This window comes from Perognathus longimembris, chromosome 11, assembly GCF_023159225.1.
Source record: "Perognathus longimembris pacificus isolate PPM17 chromosome 11, ASM2315922v1, whole genome shotgun sequence".
Classification (NCBI taxonomy): Eukaryota; Metazoa; Chordata; class Mammalia; order Rodentia; family Heteromyidae; genus Perognathus; species Perognathus longimembris.
Window position 1 is genome coordinate 11,623,393 of NC_063171.1, and position 19,917 is coordinate 11,643,309.

The 19,917-nt window shown below is 36.8% G+C and overlaps 1 protein-coding gene and 2 pseudogenes across 1 annotated transcript; 2 read left to right on the forward strand and 1 right to left on the reverse strand.

Annotated features, from left to right (window-relative positions):
- Window positions 1-4,421: 4,421 nt before the first annotated feature.
- On the reverse strand, window positions 4,422-8,380 carry Rgs1 (regulator of G protein signaling 1). Its single transcript, XM_048357043.1, has 5 exons — window positions 8,242-8,380; window positions 7,823-7,903; window positions 7,199-7,260; window positions 5,913-6,076; window positions 4,422-5,156 (listed from the first exon to the last, which is right to left on the reverse strand). Exons 1-5 carry the CDS (start codon window positions 8,376-8,378, stop codon window positions 4,971-4,973), a joined length of 630 nt encoding a protein of 209 aa, XP_048213000.1. The 5' UTR covers window positions 8,379-8,380; the 3' UTR covers window positions 4,422-4,970.
- A 9,427-nt stretch (window positions 8,381-17,807) lies between these two features.
- On the forward strand, window positions 17,808-18,641 carry LOC125359562 (annotated as a pseudogene).
- A 370-nt stretch (window positions 18,642-19,011) lies between these two features.
- Window positions 19,012-19,665, forward strand: LOC125359710 (annotated as a pseudogene).
- The last annotated feature ends 252 nt before the right edge of the window (window positions 19,666-19,917 follow it).

Consider the following 19,917-nt stretch of genomic DNA (forward strand, 5'->3'; position numbering starts at 1 on the left):
GTCCTCCATATATGGATGTAGAATTCCTGTTGCTTTAATCATAACCTCCTGTTGTCCAGTATTCCACACTCTTGGTAGTTTATCTTTAACAGCTGCTTGCTGGTCTCTTGGCAAAATTCTGAGCTTTGGTTTTATTTTTCTCTCTTCCAAAAGTACTTTTGACCTTAGAGCTTGTACTTACTGCAAATCTATTGAGTCCCTTGGTCTTTCATTTGTTCTTAGGGTAAGTGATAGCTCTCCAGGTTCAGCTTTTGTTCAAGGTAAAAGACTTTCAAAAAACGCATGTTTAATGTTTCATATGCAGATTTACTGAGAAGGAGCTAGTGTCATTTGAAAATGCTATATAATTTCTTTTTCATATGATACCTCTTAAATGCAGGTGTCTTCAACTTCACTCAGTATTACCATCTTCTATTTCTTAATTATTGAATGCACATCTTAAGGAATGCTCTCAAGGACAATCCGTAATAGCTATCACTTAGGGCACTCAGACTAGAAACCTTAAACTTTTCATATGTTCCTCTCTGGTTATTTTGCAAGCCACATCTCTCACTAGGTGTTGCCTGATTACCTTCTTCCTTGGCCTTGATTACTTTCCTACTAGAAGCCCTGTTTTTGTCTGCCTGAACTATGAAACTAGCTGTGTTTGACTTTCCTTCCCCAATGATATCTTCTTCCAAAAACATCTTTCATGTTAAATCTTTTGTTTCTAAAACACAAATCACATTTCTCCTAAGAAATGAGTAGTAAGAAAGACTTTGGAAAATCATACAGCTAGGCTCAAATCAGGGGTCCATGATTTTTTAATTGTATGCTATTAGATTGTCTTTTCTACATATTGTCTTCCCTCTGCATTCGTTCTTCAGTAAAGTAGAGCTGGGATTGCTTATTTTAAATATTTTTAAGGATTAAAGAAGTCATTATTAACACGTGTTACTTAAAAAGACTAAACCAATGTTTTGCTTAAATTTTAGTGATTGTCTATTATGTAAAAGATAAAATTCAGGCTCACTGCAGTGGAAAATTCTCCACACATAACCCTTCCTAAATTACTATGTTATTCAGCTGTCTGTTTCTGTGACACAATACCTTGAAAAATCAAATTATGAGTTGGAAATGTTTATTTCACCTCACTATTTCAGAGATTTTAGTACAAGATTCCTGTTGGCTTTTTGGGTTTGTGACAAGGCAGCATGTTGCAGTAGAAGCCTACAGATTTGAAGAGAGACAGAGAGAGAGAGCCCCTCTATTCCAATGTTTTCTTCATAGGAACACATATGGGGAAATATTATTCTATTAAATACCATCATCTACAGGTTCACTACCTCCAAATAGGGCCATAATTTAGTCACCAACACTTTTAGAAATAGGTCTTGGGGACATCTCAGATCCAAGCTACAACAGCCACTTCTTTAAGTTTCTGAGCTGTATCTTCTCCTAGCTCATATATTTCAGACCATCTTAGAAAACTATTGTTGAACATGGAATATTTGTTTTCCTGATATCATAATTTCTCATTGATTAGTCTGTGTGTCTGGAATCATCTAACCTTTATTTTACCTCACTTGGTTGTGTTCTATTTATTTTTACATTTCTTTCTTTTTCTTTGTTTTTTGGCAATATGGTTTATGGACCCAGGGCTTTATGCTTGTTAGGGTGCCTTGACGTGTGTGCCATTTCTCCAGTCCCACTTTACCCTAGACATTTTGGAGATGGAATCTAATGAATTGTCTGGGATCAACCTGATCCCCCAAATCTCAGCATTCTGACTAACTAAAAATTACAGGGTGACCCATCAGCATCCAGATGGTAATTATTCATTTTGGATGGAACATACACTGTACAAGCAAAAATGCAATTAAATAGAGAACAGAAAAGACACAGTTCTTCTTGAAAGAAATCTATTGCCTAGTGTAATGTATTATTAGTTCAGTAATTATTATTGTTTGTCAAGTAAGTATAAAAATTTTTAGGTAAGTGTGACTAAATTTGAAGAAGTAAAGTGTGTGTGTGTGTGTGTGTGTGTGTGTGTGTCAGAAGACACCATTGGGTTTTCCCTAATGAAATTGAGCAACTGGATCAATTTTTTAAATAATAAATGTCATTGATGTCAGTCACATTTCTGTGAATGAACCAATGAAAAACAGTCACAGCATAATGAAAGGCACTAGAGAAAAGATAATTCAAGATAAGAAGCAATGTATAGATCTGGTTAATAAAGCATTACTCTTAGCCAGCACTAGTAGCTCTAGCTCCAGCACTAGTATGCCTGTAATCCTAGGGAATCAGAAGGCTGATAACTGATGATGGTGGTGTCAAGCCAACACAGGCAGGAATATCCCTGAAACTATTTTTTCAAATTAACTACACACACACACACACACACACACACACACACACACACACACACACACAGAGAGACAGAGAGACAGAGAGACAGAGAGACAGAGAGACAGAGAGAGAGACAGAGTGAAAAAGTTCAGGGACGCATGCCTTGAGTTTAAGTCCCATTAGTGAAAAAACAAAACCAAACACCAACAACAATTTAAGAAAATATTGCTCTTGAGTTAATCAAGATTTTTCTTGAGTTAATTTAATCAAAAGTAGTTCTACTATTCCACAATATAGCAGGTCATATTCCACAATGTAGCAGGTTATATTTTGCTTTTCAGGTATTTAGTATTACTTGAATCTACTCAGCTACTATGATTATTTTTCTCCATGTGAGTTGGTATCCTAGAATCTTGTTTTGATCTTCTGTCCAAACATGGATAGCTCTTTAATATGGCAAAGTATTTAGACAAAGAGCAGTAGCGTTCATTTTATGATTTGTATGTGTGCTGAATACTTCTACTCATTACTCCTCATGGTCTTGGGGTCCTGGATTCTGTTTAATGTGACAGTAACACTTAAAATAGACTTCAGGTCATCTCCAGTAGACATTGAAAATAAATACACTATGGCGTCAATGTCATGGAAAAGTTATCTGTGTGGACCCAGAAGAACTGATAACTTTGCAAACCAGAGGGAGGTTGAAAATGTCATTTCAGATAGAAAGGAGTAATTCGCCAAAGGTCTGGAAACAATGAAATGAGTTTTTCACTAAGCATATTTCCAGGTTCCTGCAGAAAGGTGAATAGTCCAGTGTGCTATTAAGTTAGGAAGAATACTTTGAGAGGGATAATGAAAGTTGCACTGTGAAAGTCACACTAGGAGAAAGCCAGAAGGATATATGTGAATATCATTTTGTAAACCATGAGAAATAATGTTCTCCACATCTGCATCTGTACATTAGAAGACACTTTGTGTAGCTGTGTGGAAGATGAGGTACAAGAAGTGGAACTGGCAAGTCATGAGATCTAAGCTAGGATGGGAAAAATACACATGAGTAAGGGACACACCACAAACATGGGCTGTACAACAGAGATCAACAGAATTTGGTGCAGTATGAGTCATGGAAAAGAGAAGCCTAGGGTGATGACGGTTACATGGCACTTGCTATTCATAACTCACCAAAACATGGAATACCTACTATACTGGTAATGTGGATTCAGTCCATGGGAAACTTTAGAACAAACCTCACTAAACCCAATCTGCATATTGCTCCTTGCCTCTGCTGTGGATCGAATGTTGGGAAAGTTGGTAATGAGAATATGGAGAATAGTTTGCTATGGGTTGTATATGACTGGGTGACTAGTATGAGGGGTTATGCAGGTGTGCAGGGAATATAGGAACATGGGCCATATTTTCCTACTATAGGTGACAGTGCTGAAAACTTGAGTGGTTTGGAAAACATCTTTAGGCCAGTGGGTGGCAGTGTTGCACAGCAGAAGGAACACATGGCGTGCAATCAGGAACGTGTGACTAATCCCTGATTCTTACTTCCTTTACATTCTTGAGTCCAGCCGAGATTATTGAATTATCTTCAGAATTACCAATAGGTTATTCTTAAAAAAAATAGATCTTAATATTCTACCTTTTCAAATTCAGCCAGTCCAGGCAAAGCTCCAAAATAAGAGGCACTTGTACATCTTGGCATTCTGGGTGACTTGAGAGAGTTAGTGCTTACATTGGTATGAACAACAAATGAAAAAAAATCTGAGTTTTATAAATGTTAATTCAGGCTAAATTGTCAACTGTTTGCTGAATTACTTTTCAGAATAATTTTCATCATCACCTCCTTCCTATTCCTTTTCTCTTTTATTATTTTACAGATGTTACCAATTTATTATCTATTTGAAGCTGGAGCATTATGGGATCATATTTTCTTTACGAGATCATAATTTAAATAGCAGAGAGGAGACAGATAATTCTTCGAATCTTAGTATATAGAATATAGTTTTAGATGCCTCCAAGTAGCTCAAAGTAGGAAAAAGTGTCAGTTTAAAAAAACAGCAATACAATAGAAATGAACTAGTTTCTCTATATTTTAATACAAAAGTCTCATTTATTATTGACACTTTGATAACTTAATTACAAATATATTCTGACTTCATATTTTAAGAGCAGTAACTCACATTATACCCACTGTTCTCTTCAATACTTCTAAGCCAAACACACACAAAACACTTATGAAATATTTCTGTGCTAATAACAGTGGTGATCTGAAACTTATAAGGGGATTTCAGAAACTTAATACAGTCTTTATAATAAGCAGAATGAGGTCAGTGGAACTGAAAGCTTATAGCTTGCCCTATCTGTCCTGGAAATTTTCTTCACAGTTTCTGTATAGCCAGTTTCTCATACACAGGCCCACACAGCTCCTCCTCCATCTTCAGTCTCCATGTTCTTCTCTCTTATGCTTCTTCAAGTCTGACCAGATGCACCATGTTGTATCATTCTGACTCATTTATTCTTTCACTGGGCCTTTGGAATTATCCCAACAAGCTGAGCTGTTCACCCTGGCAGCTCCTTGGCAGTATTCTTTGTCCTGAACACCATCTTTTAAATTTCCCTCAACTAGGAACAACTCACTTAAAGTTATTGGCCTGACGGTCACTTAGGAGATTTATGTAAATAGCCGATTTCAAGAACCTGGGGTAAGAGTCTTTCTCCATAAGAGTATATATGATTTTTTGGGCTTCATCAAAAGATGTGGGGGTTGGTGCCTTAATCTTCTTAGCTGTAGATTCTCGAGTGTGGAAGTCAATATTGATCTAAAGAGAAATCTTTATTAATTAGTACACACCTCCTATTTTTGGTAACTTTTTTATGATGTTACTGGGCATTTTGATGTATTTTAACAAAATGATTGTATATCTTGATCAAAATTCGTGCAGAAATTTCTTATCCCAGAAATCTCATTTGAGAGCTTTGGAGATGATAAATGTGCAAACAATAAAAAGAAAAAATTTTAACCACAAAATAGATTTGTTCATAGTGTAGTTGAGAGATGAAAAGGGGAGGACACATAAAAATTAGTATCAATACAAGGTAGGAAAGATATCCAACAATTTTGACATCGCAAAGTAAGATGTACTTGAAAACAGGGCTTTTGTGTAGCTATTTTCCTCTTGAACTAAGAATATTTTGCTGGTTTCTCAGCACCACCACCATCACCACTACCCCCTTCATATATTTTTCTGCTTACAATTGTACACAGTATCAGCATTTTATCCTCATCTGAGATGAGATAACTCAGTAAAGATTTCCTTCTATGTATATCTTGCTAGTAATATCCACACTCTCATCCCATTGTCAGGTCATTTTGCAAAATCAATCTTTTCATTCTCCAGGTAGAAATATTCACAAATATTGAGAACTACTTTATCATTCCACTGGACTATACAATCATGCCTAACTTTATGAAAGTTAAATGAATATACAAAGATTTTCTTGGTAAGATGTGTACTGCATTTTTTTTTCTGTCAGCATTTTACATGCTCACTGAAGGTGAGGAACTTAATACTCACTTGCTTAGCTGCATCTGAATGCACAAATGCTTTGTATATCTTCTGTGCCTTGCAATATAAAAGATCAGATTCAGTTTTCTTGTAATCTTCGCAAGCCAGCCAGAACTCAATATTCTCCTCACTGAACTCAGACTTTAGAAAATTTCCAAAGACATCTTGACCAGCTAAAAAGAAGTGATTAATATAATTAAATAAAATACAAAACTTGTAGAAAATTATTTAAAAATAACATCATCACATTCTTGATATACAATAGTAAAAGCTGATTATTAATGATATACCTATATCCTGATTTGTGGAAGGAAGGCCTGAGAGATAATTTTATGTATAGAAGAAAAATCTGGAGGCAGAAAAATATTCTTCCCAATCAGAAGGTGCTTCCTGTAGCTATCAATCTTTAAGCAGACATTGGCCTGGCTGATTATGAAACAATGTTTTATTTTTATAATTGATATAAAATTCTAGCCAGAGGTTAGAGTATTCCAGGTAAGCAAGCACTCATAACAAATACTACTAATGTAATGTTAATAATCACAAATATAATTACATCATCTAATATTTATTAGGTTAATATTATGTCTACATATCCATGCAACAGCTATAGTGACTATATTTGCTAGTGTTTTTTTCATCTGCGCTACTCAACCAGGTTCTAATCCCAGTAACATTGTAAAACCTCTGACGAGAGAAGGCAAACTCCTTTTCTTTATTTCCTTGTCATCAGAAAATTTCCAAAAGATTTAATGTATATTGTAAATCCTTTTATCTCACTTATGTTGAAATGTGTAATATACAAAGTTATATAAAACTTGTTTATTTTGTCCCAATCCTCTTCAAAATAGTAAAGGACTGTCTCATTGTATGTGTATACTTGGTAACATTCAAAGGCCTATCATGTAAAAGTGAGATGAAGGGGAAGAACTTATGAATGGGGAAATATTAGTTGATTTGATTTAATGAATCTTATTTTTTACATTTAATTCTAAATAATAAGTTTTAGGCAACTTTCAAAATGGCAATTTGCATTTTAAGACATTTGGTTTATTTTTTAAACTTGAGAACTTTAACAAAATTTTGATGGTGTATACAAGGTTCCATGGGAACAGCATTGACAAATTTCTAAATTTGTTAAAGCTGAGTCCTATGTCAAGAGTAGATGCAAGAGAGGTCAACAAGAACACATCTTTCTTCATACTACTCTACCTAGAACACTATATTTAAATGATGCTATTCACTTTATTAAGGTGTTTAATTGCATCTAGAAACAGTCATTAGTATGTACTTACTTGGGTTTGCAAGGAGTTTTTCCAGAGATTGGGACCACTGAATTACTTCATCAGCAGAAAGTCTGCAAAGAACATTTGTATAAATTAATAAAATATTTTATTTAAACTCCAAATGAAATGAGAATGACTACTATCTTCTCAAAACTTCAGAATCTAGGTCTAGTAAATTTTGTTTACAGGATCTTGTTATAGGTTTTCCTGGAAATCACTTTGTATTTCAGGCTAGGCTTGAGCTCATAATCCTCCTGCCTCTACCTCCTGAATTCTGGAACTCTAGTCACCTGCCCCATACCTGTCTAATACAAATACATTTTGTTAACATGTATATGTTTAAAAATCTCAGAATTAAAATAATTAAGAAAAATAGGCTAATAAAAATTTTTAAAATCCAAATGATTAAAATCTGGCAATGTAAAAGAAAACAACAAATGCATTTGTAGTGATTAACGTAATTATTAATATGATTGTCTTAAAATTGCATTGATTCTAACATAGTCTAATCTTTTTTGGCATTTTATCTGACAGAAATGAAGTCCATTGTATACAGTATTAATCTTTTAGTAAAATAGAGAATGAATGGCTAAACTTTAGTGAACAATAATAATCCATTGGATTGGTACATACATAGCCTTGCACTTAGAAGATTTCATTCCAGATTCCAGATGTGGCATCATAGATCTCAAGTGTGCTTTCATGTCCATTCCACTACAATAAAAGCAAAAGTGCTTATTCATATGTTCTCAACAAATTTTATTCTATTTGCAAAAAAGCAAAAGAGCATAGAATAAGTATCTCCAAAGAATAAAGCCATAATTTCAAAAAGCAGATACATTTTTCATGATTAAAATAGTTTATTTTTATGTGTCAGTGTCTGGAAACATTCCCAACTCCTTTAATGATGAACTATGATTTACTATTTAATGCAATTAAAATCTTCCTTATAATTCACAACACAGAATTTCTCTGATTTGCCCAAACTAACCTTCATCAATAATCCTAACTGCCACAAAAGATAAGCCAAATGAGATACTGAATTCACTTACAAAGCCCTTGGCCTTCTTTTTTGAGTTTTGTTCTCTAGAAACGAATGTGTGGTTTCCTTCATGCCCTTTGGGTTGGCAGAGAAGAACATTCCTGGCATTGTATCCAGCCTTGGAGTGGAGATGACTGCTGCTCTCATGGTCCTCTTGCAGCCAGTGTCTGGTTGTCTCTGTCTCTGCTGCTTTATATAGTGAAGGCAGACAGGCGCTTGCTCTTCAAAGGAGTCTGTTTATCAAGTGATGTTACCACAGACACTGGAAGTTCCTCCTTTCTTGGTGTGTCATGACGCATATGTTAAAAAAATGCATACACTGATATTGTCTTGTGGTTGAAACAATCAAATGAGAATAGGTCACTTGTTTACACAGAAAATTAAACTGACAGAGTCTCACAGACTTGCACTGCAATCTCATGGGTGAACAATGTCTACCACTGGCTTGAGGGGATACTTTCTTCTCCTTGAAAAAATCTCTTCAATAAAAAGTTTTACTTAGTCCATTTATGGAGACTGAACATTAAAGTTGTATGCCTTTCAATGCTGTGTGTGTCATGGACTATAAATCAAATGACTCTGATTTTTAAGAGCTTTTTTCTTCCCCCTGGAAGCTGGCTAAGTGGACACGATTTATTTTACTCCTGTCTAGTAGGAGGGAGACCAAAGCACTTTGATTCCACCCATCATTTCCATAGCAGGAAGTCTTCATGTCTTCCTACATGCATCTACATGCCTTCCTACATATGTGCTAAATATTCTACTGGTGATAAATAGGGAATTTTAAAAGGTCCATCATTTTAGTATCATTTTAATACTTAATAGGAATATGATTGTTTATATATTACTAGTTAGAAAAAGAACAAAGTAAGTTTAAACCAGTCAAATAAATCTATAAAAAAAAGATGTAATGAACACACAAAAGTGGCATACACAGATGCCAAGGAACCACCAGTATCATAGATACAAAACCATTCCAGGAACAACACAAATTTATTTTGCAGTATCAATAACTTGAACTTCTCAGGTGACGAGCTCCCTGATTCCTGCTGTATCTCTGGGGAGATATATAGTCTTTCATTAAAGTAAAAAAAAATTCAATGAAATCGGTATCTTATTGTTGGAGTAGACACATCAGTAAATATAAGCTGTTGTAGAGTTTACAGAGAATTTAGCCTTTTATAGAGTGCCCAGATTTATTTAACTTTCTTTGGATTTTTATTTCTTTAAGAAAGCATGTTTTGGATCTAGACAACCTTTTAATAGATTCAAGTAGAGCTATTGAAAAGGAAAAAAAAAATTACCTCCCCTTGTTTTTGAGATAGTAAACAGTATTCAAAGAAAACCAATTTGCAATTTTACAAAATTTACTCCCCCACAGTTATGAACACACACTGTAAGTAGAAACCTCCTTTGATGTTTGAAAGATAACCTGATCTGGGAAGAAAAGGAACTAGTGAGATGAGCTGGCTACTTTGGAAGTGACAGAAATAAAGTGATAAGGCTCAAAGATTGATGACATAAAGACATTTGTTTACTTCCCATGGTTCCTGTTAGCATCTTCAACATTGCTCATTCCTGTAGATAAGCATGGGTAAGTTACATTAGAGAAAAACTAAAGATTTTTAATGGCCTACTATATTACCATCCAAATATACTAAGGACTTTCTAAGTATCTTTTGGCAAAAATAGTCCTTTGCATGATAATAAATGTTCTACGGTTATGGAACCAAAGAAGTTTGAGAAACATTGTGTTTGTAACTGTTTGAAACAACATGGTCTTTTATTTTCTGGTACTAGGTTTGATCTCAAAGGCCCAAATTTGCTTGGATTGATTAATCTATCTCTAAGCCACACTTCCAGCCCAAACTCTCCCTGGTCATTTTGGGAATGGAGTCTGGCATCAAACCATAATCTTCTAGTTCTCAGAATACTAAGTAGTTAATATGACAGGTGTGACCTACTTGTGCCTAGTATATAGTTAGAGAAAATTCCTTCTACAAAAAATTATTTCAGCTCTATATTAGAAAACTCTGCTCTGCAATAAACACAAATATTTCTTTTATGTATTAAGGAATTGCTTTAGGTCTCTCTCTCTCTCTCTCTCTCTCTCTCTCTCTCTCTCTCTCTCTCTCTCTCTCTCTCTCTCTCTCTCTCTCTCTCTCTCTCTCTTTCTTTCCAGGTATGAGCATTTGAAATTAATTGCAACTATTGGCTTCCATGCTCAAATACATAAATAAAAGGAAAGAAATAGTACTTCTGAGATCACAATTGTGTGTTGAACCATGCTAGTAATATAGCAGTACAACTGCTCTTTCAAAGGCCATTTTCTCAGTCTAAGCAAAGCCTCCACGCACGAGAGCTTTCCCCTCATTTCATTCATAGCATTATATAACCCTCCTTTGTAGTTCAAAATGACAGTATAAACAAGTAGTTTTGCTGAATCAATGACTTAAAATGTGGCACAGAGGACCTCACAAAAGCCAATAGAAGAAAAATACAGTGGCTTCATTTCATTGTTCTTACACAATTATTCTTAGATAATTAGAGTGGAGTACTGAGAAAAGTAATACTCAATTGAGTCTTAGTGTTGTCTGTGTTTTAAATTAATAGTTATTTTTATTAGAGAAGTGTTAGATCGAGAGTAAAACAAACTTGACATACAAAGTTCCCACTCTGTCTCATCTTTCCTTTACAATACTCCAAACTCTTCCTCCACCAGAGTTTCTACTCAATGGCCTGCTTGTATTGTATTCAGAGAATCTGTATCAATGCATTCTTACCTTCCATAGTCCATAGGAGACCTTACACCCCACTCATGGCTCTGCATATCTGTAGACTTTCTAAATGTACAATGATAAATTTCTACCATTACAACTTTTAAAATACCAGTGTTCCATTTTAAGATACCTTGGATACTGGATCATTCACCTCAGATCAATCAGCCATGAAATTTGATGGGAAAAATCCAGGAAGTATTAATCTTTTCTGTAATGATTTCATGGTTCATTTGTTTCCCATCACATCACCTGCACAAATTCTAACAGGAAATGCTTTGCTGAATGACATGTCCATATATATTATATGTTTCTTAAACTGATGCTGAATCCTTACAAGATTACTGGAATATTGTGGATATTGGGGATTGTTGAAAAATGAGAACTGTGAGATGTGTCTTTAGAAATTTATTTCTACTGAAACTCACATGAATGAAAATTTTAATCCTTGAAAAGAAAATATTTTGGCTTAATAAAGTTGAATAGTACACCCACCTTGTATCAGTATTCAGGAACTGGAAATGCAAAGAAGAAGGAATATCTATTCTAAGCAATTCAAAGTCTAGTGAAACAGATTATTGAAGCGAGTAACCAAGTTGCCTTCAAAGGTGAAGGCATGGGGTTTCAAATTCTGAGAAAGGATTCAACTAGCTACTTCATCAACTCCAAAAACAAGGGTCTATTCTTTACTTCTTTATTCACATTCAATACTTCTTAGAAAATAGAAAAGGCAGCAACTGAGAGATAATAAGCATGGAAGAATGGATCCTTCATAGAAACCCTGGCTTTTCAGACTTAAGGTGATCTGGAAGGCTTTGTTTGGTTAACATTATCATTCCATGGTTAGAAAATACACACCTTCAACATTTTATGGTGCTTCATTTTCGGGCGGCTGTATGTGTCTTTTTTAGCTCTGTATGTGTCTCTTTTGTCACTCCTGCAGACTCTAGCATTGTCAACGGTATTTTAGCCCAATTTTGTATATTATTTTAAAAAGTTTCAACAAAGGTCAGATTCGAATAATTTTTCTACATGAGTGTATGACTGATGAGGACATTCATGCTACTTTGCATCGTTGTTGTTGTTGTTGTTGTTGTGTGGTTTGAACTTAGGTCTCCACATTTTTTTCACTCAAGGCTAGCAACTCTACCATGTCCGTCCATGGTGATACTTCTGGTTTTCTGGTGGTTGAATGGAGATAAATCACAAGGATCTCTCTTGGCTGGCTTTAAACCATGATCCTCAGATCTCAGCTTCCTGAGTAGCTAGTTTTGCAGGCATGAGCACTGATGCAGGGCTCTATTTGTGTCATTTGTGAATGAGCGAATCCACCTTTTTTAATCACTTTATTTTTCTTTTCTTTTTTTTTTAATTTTTATTTTCTTTGGTTGGTTGTGGGGTTTGAACTCTGGCCCTGGGTGCTCTTCCTGAGCACCCACTTTAAGCCACAGTGCCACTTCTCTTTCTGGTGATTAATTGGAGATAAGAGTCTTATGGACTTTCTTCCTCTTGATGGCTTTGAACTGTGATCCTTAGGACTCAGCCTCCTCAGTAGCTAGGATTACATCTACCAGTACCTGGCAATCGCTTTATTTCTCAAATGAAGCTATCTGCTCATTTGTTAAAGTGAACATCTGCAAGTTGATAAAATTCAGTGATCTTAGCAAGTGAACTGAGCAAGATAAGAATCTAGTTTCTTTTTCTCACAATGTTATGAGAAACTTATAGTCAACAAAAAAATATAATCTTTCTATAACTTGACCATTTATGAGAAAATGGATGTGAGACTTGAAGTAAATTGGGATCATGTGCTTTTATAAAGCTGTATTCACCCCAGATCTTATCAGTTGATTAAGCTGTCATGAACAACACCATTTCCAAGTCACTGTTTAGAGACTTGAGAGTAGCAAAGAAATCTTTGACCTGCCTGTGCCAGTGGCTTACTTCTGTAACAATAGCTATACTGTGGACTAAGATCTGGAAAATTGATTATCAAAGCTAGGCTGGACAGAAAAATCCTTGACTCGATACCCAACTAACAAGCAAAAGCTAGACTGGAGGTTTGGCTCAAGTGGTACAACATCAACTCTGAACAAGCAAGCAGAGCAAATAAGTACAAGAGCATGAGTTCAAACCACATTACTTGCAAAACAAAAATAAAAGAGCAATGAATCTTTCATTAACCCTATTTCTTTTTTTTTTTTTTTTTTTTTTTTTTTTTTTTTTTTTGCCAGTCCTGGGCCTTGGACTCAGGGCCTGAGCACTGGCCCTGGCTTCTTTTTGCTCAAGGCTAGCACTGTGCCACCTGAGCCACAGCGCCACTTCTGACCATTTTCTGTATATGTGGTGCTGGGGAATAGAACCCAGGGCCTCATGTATAGGAGGCAACCACTCTTGCCACTAGGCCATATCCCCAGCCCCACCTATTTCTTAAGTGCTCACACATGTTAGAATGGTTTACATTCATTGAACTGTAATTATAATCCTTTCATCATGTGAGAGCAATCAGGGCTGAATGGGTTTAACTGTGATTTGCAAGGAAAATACAAGTAGAACTGAAGCACGTATATTCTTACAAGTCCAAATATATAGAATACTTTTCGGAGAAATCAGCACGTTCTATGACGCTGTGGTAAAATGTTCTTCTCCATAACACATGATATGAATACACAAGCTATAGGATTATAAGTCAGCATGTAGAGGAAATCTGTAAAAACGGAGTATGATATTTTGGATACATGACTGTGAACTTTTTACATTTTGAATAATATCATTCATTGAATTGCCTTAGCGCTTACTAAATATTGAAGAGGTTAACAGTGACATTGTTTTGTATTCCCTTTTAAGTATGGGGTTGTCTTGTTGTCTTAGAAAAATCAATTAAGGTTTCTTACCATGATCTATTTTTTTCCCTAGACATGTTTTGTTTTAGAATACTGGGGTTTAAAAACTCTAGGCCTTGTGCTTCCACTTCACTTTTTTGTGGCTCTTGCTCTACTAGCAGTATCATCTCCATTTCCAGCTTCTTGTTGGTTATTTGGAGATAAGAATCTTGTGGGCTTGCATGTTTGGGCTGGCAGTTAACTGTAATCTTCAGGTCTTAGCCTCCTAGGAGCTAGCTCCTTGCTCCTGGCTTCAAACTATGTTAATTATGCTTACAAATTTGTTATCTGCAATTCCTTCATTTTATTTCGAATGTTTCTATGTTGTTTACATATTTACTTTTTACTATATATTTAGATGGCAAAACTATTGGCTTTATTATTAGTATAGATTCAAGTAGTCTATGGTAAAGAACTATTTTCTTTGCCTGATCTGTCCTTTGCAGTGAAGCTTCATTTATTAATATTTGCTTTAGCTTTTAAATAAATAAAGAGTTTAAAGCTATAGAATTTTAGTGAAATATTAATTTTGCAGCATTTAAAAGGACTTTTAGCTCAATTTCAAAATGTAACTTCTCCTATTGTGCGAGTTTCTCATAGAGGAGACTTTTTAAAAAAATTGGAACTTTTAATCAATTTATTTTTACATTTATTGTAAAGGTGATGATCAGGCGTGTTACAGTTATATAAGATAGTGAGTATGTTTATTTTTAAACTTTGTATAGCTAGCATTAGGATTAAATAGACATTTTCATAGATAGTATAGTGTCTTCCTCCTCCTCCTTTTTTTCCTCCTCCTCCTCCTCCTCCTCCTCATCCTCCATCTTCTCCTCTTCTTCTTTCTACTCTTCATTTTCCTCCTCCTCTTCCTCCAACACTGCTGCTGGTACTAGTATTTAATCCAGCACCTCAAACTCTAGCTTGGCTTTTCCCTCAACTCTAGTGCTCTACCATTTAAGCCACACTTCCAGTTCCAATTTCTTTGCTGGTTATTTAGAGATGAGTCCCATGGACTTTTCTCTCCAGGCTAACTTCAAATCAAAATCTGCATCTCAGAGTGGCTTGGATTACAGGTGTGAGCCACTAGCATTTGGCTCCATTTTTTCCTTTGCCCAGACTTCTTTCTAATCTGCAGTGCATTTGACACACCATCAGCTCTTCTTCTCTCGCTGTAACTTCACATTGACTAGATTGATCTTAGTTCTCTCTACCAATGTTTATTGTCATGGACTTGATTTTCTCTTAGCTAGTTGTAGCTTTGTGATCCATCAGTTTAATAAAGTGTACAGATGTATGCTCTCAGATATTAATGACGAGGAAACACCATAGATTATTCCTGACAACCCTACTCTGATTTTCTTGCATTATACTTTCTAGATATGCATAGATCTGGAAAGACAGATCTTCTAACTACACACCATTTCTAACTTCAGGATCTATTCCTGCCCGTCATTACAATTTATATCCCATAATTCCAAAGACAGTTGTTTCTTATTCCTGTTTTCTCCTCCTGATTATTTTGTCTTATTTTTCATTGAGTTATGGAAGAGGAACACTTGGGTAATGCAATTGGTGAACATCCAAAATTAGAGGAACTTATAATTCTGTTTTATTTTTTGTCTCAGGTGATATGGAAGATTGAGAGTTATACATTTATAAGCTGCTATAAACTTCTGTTGTTGTCTTTGTAAAATCAGCTCACTTTTACTGTTAGAAATTTTCACTTTCCACGGATCATTGTAAGGCTTTAAGTTCATTATCTTCCTTTTATGTCTTGCTCGTGACATTGTGGCTTTTTTCCCTTCAGTCTGAGGATTGAAATCAGGGCTTGGGCACTGTCCATGAGCTTCTTTTGCTCAGGGTTAGCACTCTACCACTTGAGCCAAAGTGCCACCTTCAGCTTTTCCTGTTTATGTGGTACTGTGGAATTGAACCCTGGGCTTCATGCATGTTAGGCAAGCACTCTACCACTAAGCCACATTCTCAGCCCATATTTTGGCATTTTCCTCTTATTGGTTCTGTTTTGGTCATGTTGTTAGCAAGTCCTTAGAAGAGTAGGTGCTATTTTAACTTATTATTTTGACTTCAGGTCACACAAATACATAAAGCTTTGTTTCATTCCATTCTGTTAGCTTGAGTTTTTTCTTCACGTTGAGGTTGAATACATTTGCTTAGACATAACAGTGAAAAAGCACTACAGACAATATTGGACTAAATGAGAGTGGAGTCTGGACTTGAGATAGCAAATCAAGAAGGCTAAGGTATAATAAAATAGGTCCAGGAAATGTTGCCATACCACCAGGAGCATCCATAATAGTTTCTGAAATGGGCTTTCCCTTCTCCAGAGGACATAGGTCATTATGGAACTGCTAATGAGTCCCAAGCAAACTGAAATGACTAGAAAATGTCAGTTGTATAAATAAGGATTATTAAGTCCTGGAAATGACATACTTTGACACAAATACCTAGTATATAATCATAATCATAATGTTATCGTGAAAGCTGCTGAGAATGATAATGATGAGTGCTTTCTTAGAATTTCCCATCCCTCTTCATATAAAGTTTCCCAGTTACAGGTAGCTCAAAGATAGTGGAGGAATCCCAGTGCAAATATCACCATTTCTCTTTTATGAAAATAAAGTGCTTTATGAAAAAAAAGAATAAGGTTATTTCAGAAATAATCATAAAATTATGTTGAAATGTTGAAACTCCTTTTTTCATTGTCTAACAAAAGCTATAACCAACTTTCAATCATTTCATGATTGTTGTTTTAACTCTGTATTCATTCTGATAAATTTAGATATTTCAATTTTTATTCTAATGGTAATATTTATAACTTTCTTTTTATGTTATATACTTTGTATATTTCTTTTCTTTCTTTCCTTTTTGATAGTTAATGGCTTGGGTGCTGTCCCTGAGCTGTTTTGCTCGAGGTAGTGTTCTACCACTTTGAACCAAAGCTCCATTTCCTGTTTTCTGGTGGTCAGTTGGAGACCAGTCACATGGGCTTTCTTGCCTGGGCTGACTTTCCACTATGATCCCCAGATCTTGGCCTGCATAGTATCTTGGCATGAGCCAGCCGTACCTGGTGACTTCCTAAATTTCTTAAAGTGATAGATCGTATTGAATATGAGTTATAGTGTACTTTCTTCTTGTCCTACTTACAATAAATTTGGTCTATGACTATTATTTTTCTTAGCTTTATTTGTAATCTCTACAAGTACTTATACCAGTAAGCTTTAACTTATCATCTTTAAGAGACATTGTTTGCAGCCAGAATATTTTGATAAAAGAAATAGTGTATGTATCTTCATCACCTCCATCATTCTTTGTCTCTAATAGTTTGGTTATTTAGAAAACAAGTCCTGGATATGTGGTGCTAAGGAATTGAACCCAGGGCTTTATGCATGCTAGGCAAGCACTTTACCACTAAGCCACATTCCCAGCCCAGCAGGTTACATTTTTCTCAGTTTTTTTTGCCAGTCCTTGGGCTCCAGGGCTGAGCACTGGACCCTGGCTTCTCTTTGCTCAAGGCTAGCATTATGCCACTTGAGCCACAGCACCACTTCCGGCCGATTCGAACCCAGGGCTTCATGTATACTAGGCAAGCACTCTTGCCACTAGGCCATATTCCCAGCAGCAGTAGTGAGGCCAGCGCAGTGCTCCAGCCCACTTTTCCATTCATGGTTTCTCTCCACTTCAGCGAGTAACTTGGATCCCCCAGGACTCCTCTTGGCTGCAAGCCACTGGCCGCCACGCGCCGCCGCCGCCCCCACTCCTCCTACCTCCCCTGCCCCCGCTGCGCCCCCCTCCGCCGCAGACCCCTTCCAAGGGCTTTCCCTGCGCAGGCCAGAACGCCTCTCCCCCCTCCGCCCCCACCGCAGAAAGTTCAGTTTGAAGAGGTGGGACGAGGGAACATGGACACGAAGAAGAGGATACACATGGAGCTGAGGAACCAGACCCCGGCGGCTGTTTGAGAACTTGTCTTGAACAATTGCAAATCAAATGATGGAAAAATTGAAGGCGTAATAGCTGAATTTGTGAACTTAGAGTTCCTCAGTTTAATAAATGTAAACTTGATTGCAGTTTCAAATCTCCCCAAGCTACCTAAACTGAAAAAGCTTGAGCTCAGTGAAAATAGAATCATGGGAGGTCTACACATGTTAGCAGAAAAACTTCCAAATCTCACACATCTAAACTTAAGTGGAAATAAACTGAAAGATGACAGCACATTGGAACCTTTGGAAAAGTTAGACTGTCTGAAAAGCCTGGATCTGTTCAGCTGTGAGGTTACTAGCCTGACTGACTACCAAGAGAGTGTCTTCAAGCTCCTGCCCCAGCTGACCTACCTGAATGGCTATGACAGTGATGACCAGGAGGCCCCAGACTCAGATGCAGAAGTAGATGGTGTGGATAAAGAAGAGGAGGATGGAGAAGGAGATGATGAGGAGGATGAAGAGGATGAAGATGCTGAAGAAGAAGACTTTGATGAAGAAGAGGATGAAGATGAAGATATAGAAGGGGAAGAAGATGAAGATGAAGTCAGTGGTGAGGAAGAAGAATTTGGACATGATGGAAAAGTCGATGAACATGAAGAAGATGAGGATGAAGATGAGGAAGAAAAGTGGGAAAGGTGAAAAGAACAAGAGAGAGACAGATGATGAAGGAGAAGATGACTAAGACCCTGATAAACCTGCAAAACCAGAACTGTTCATTATTGGTTGGACTGCTCATGGATTTGGTAGCTGTTAAAAAAATAAATAAATAAAGTAGCTGTGATACAAACCCCAGGTCACCCACCCACACCCAGAGAACCAAAGAATAGTTCCTGTGACATTCTGCCTTCCTCTCTTTAGTCCCTCTTTGTAATCCACCAAGCCTAGGGACTTGGCCCTAACATAATTGTAAGCGTTGTTGGGTTTTCCTGTAAGACTCTTGCTGTAGTGTAGATATCTGTGATTGATGAGTCAGCACTCTGTGGCTACCAGTTACAGCAAGATTGTAATAGCATTTTTACTTTCTATACAACAACAACAACAAAATGCTCTGTAAATAAAAATTGTAACATTTTGGGTCTAGGCGTCTGCGAGTTTGACTGTTGGGGTCCGCTTGAAATGCAGGATGGCTGCTCTGATCTTTGTTGACAAGGAAAATGGATAACCAGGCACCCTTAAGGCTCCTAAGGAGAGGCTGAAGCTGGGGTCTGAGGCTGTCAAAGCCTTAGATGGGAGAACTCAGGTTTCAACACCACACGTTGGGAAGGTCTTCAGTGATCTGTCAGCCTTATCTAAAACTGCCAGGAAGGCTTTGAGAATGGTTAACCCAGGTACAGAGAAGGCAATGAAGACTAATGGACCGCTCAAACAAAAGCAGCTAAGCTTCACGGGCAAAAAGATGTCTGAGAAGACTGTGAAAGCAGTAAGCTCTCTTCCTGCCTCCCATGATGCCTACCCAGAGACAGGAAAATTTTTCAACCCTCTAGATTTTGAGAGTTTTGACCTGCCTGAAGAACACCAGATCACATACCTCCCCCTGAGTAGGGTGCCCCTCATGGTCCTGGATGAGGAGCAGGGTCTTGAGACGCTGTTGCAGCCAGGACCCCCATCGCCCATGAAGCCACCATGTCCCACTTGGAAGGCACACGGGCTGCAGTCTCCCTCCAGCATTCTCTCCTCCCTGGATGTTGAATTGCCTCCTGTGTGCTATGACCTGGATATGTAAAGTTCTTACTGCATTGTGGTTTGTGTGTGTTAATAATAGTGTTTTTGTTTAAAAAAAAAAAGAAAACAAGTCCTGGATAGTTAGTATATGAAACTTATTCCAGCTGTCATGGAAAAAATTCAGACTCCAGGTGGAGTTGAGGCAGAACCTTTACAATATTTTCCCTTGGTTGTTTGCTTTAGCATTAGGCATTATAGACTTCTTGCTACCAAACCACCCACCTCACTTTATTGTAGCCATTTGGTGAATATTTCATTCTCCCCTTTCCTGTGAGTCCCTTGACTACTGGTTCAGCAAAAGCACCAA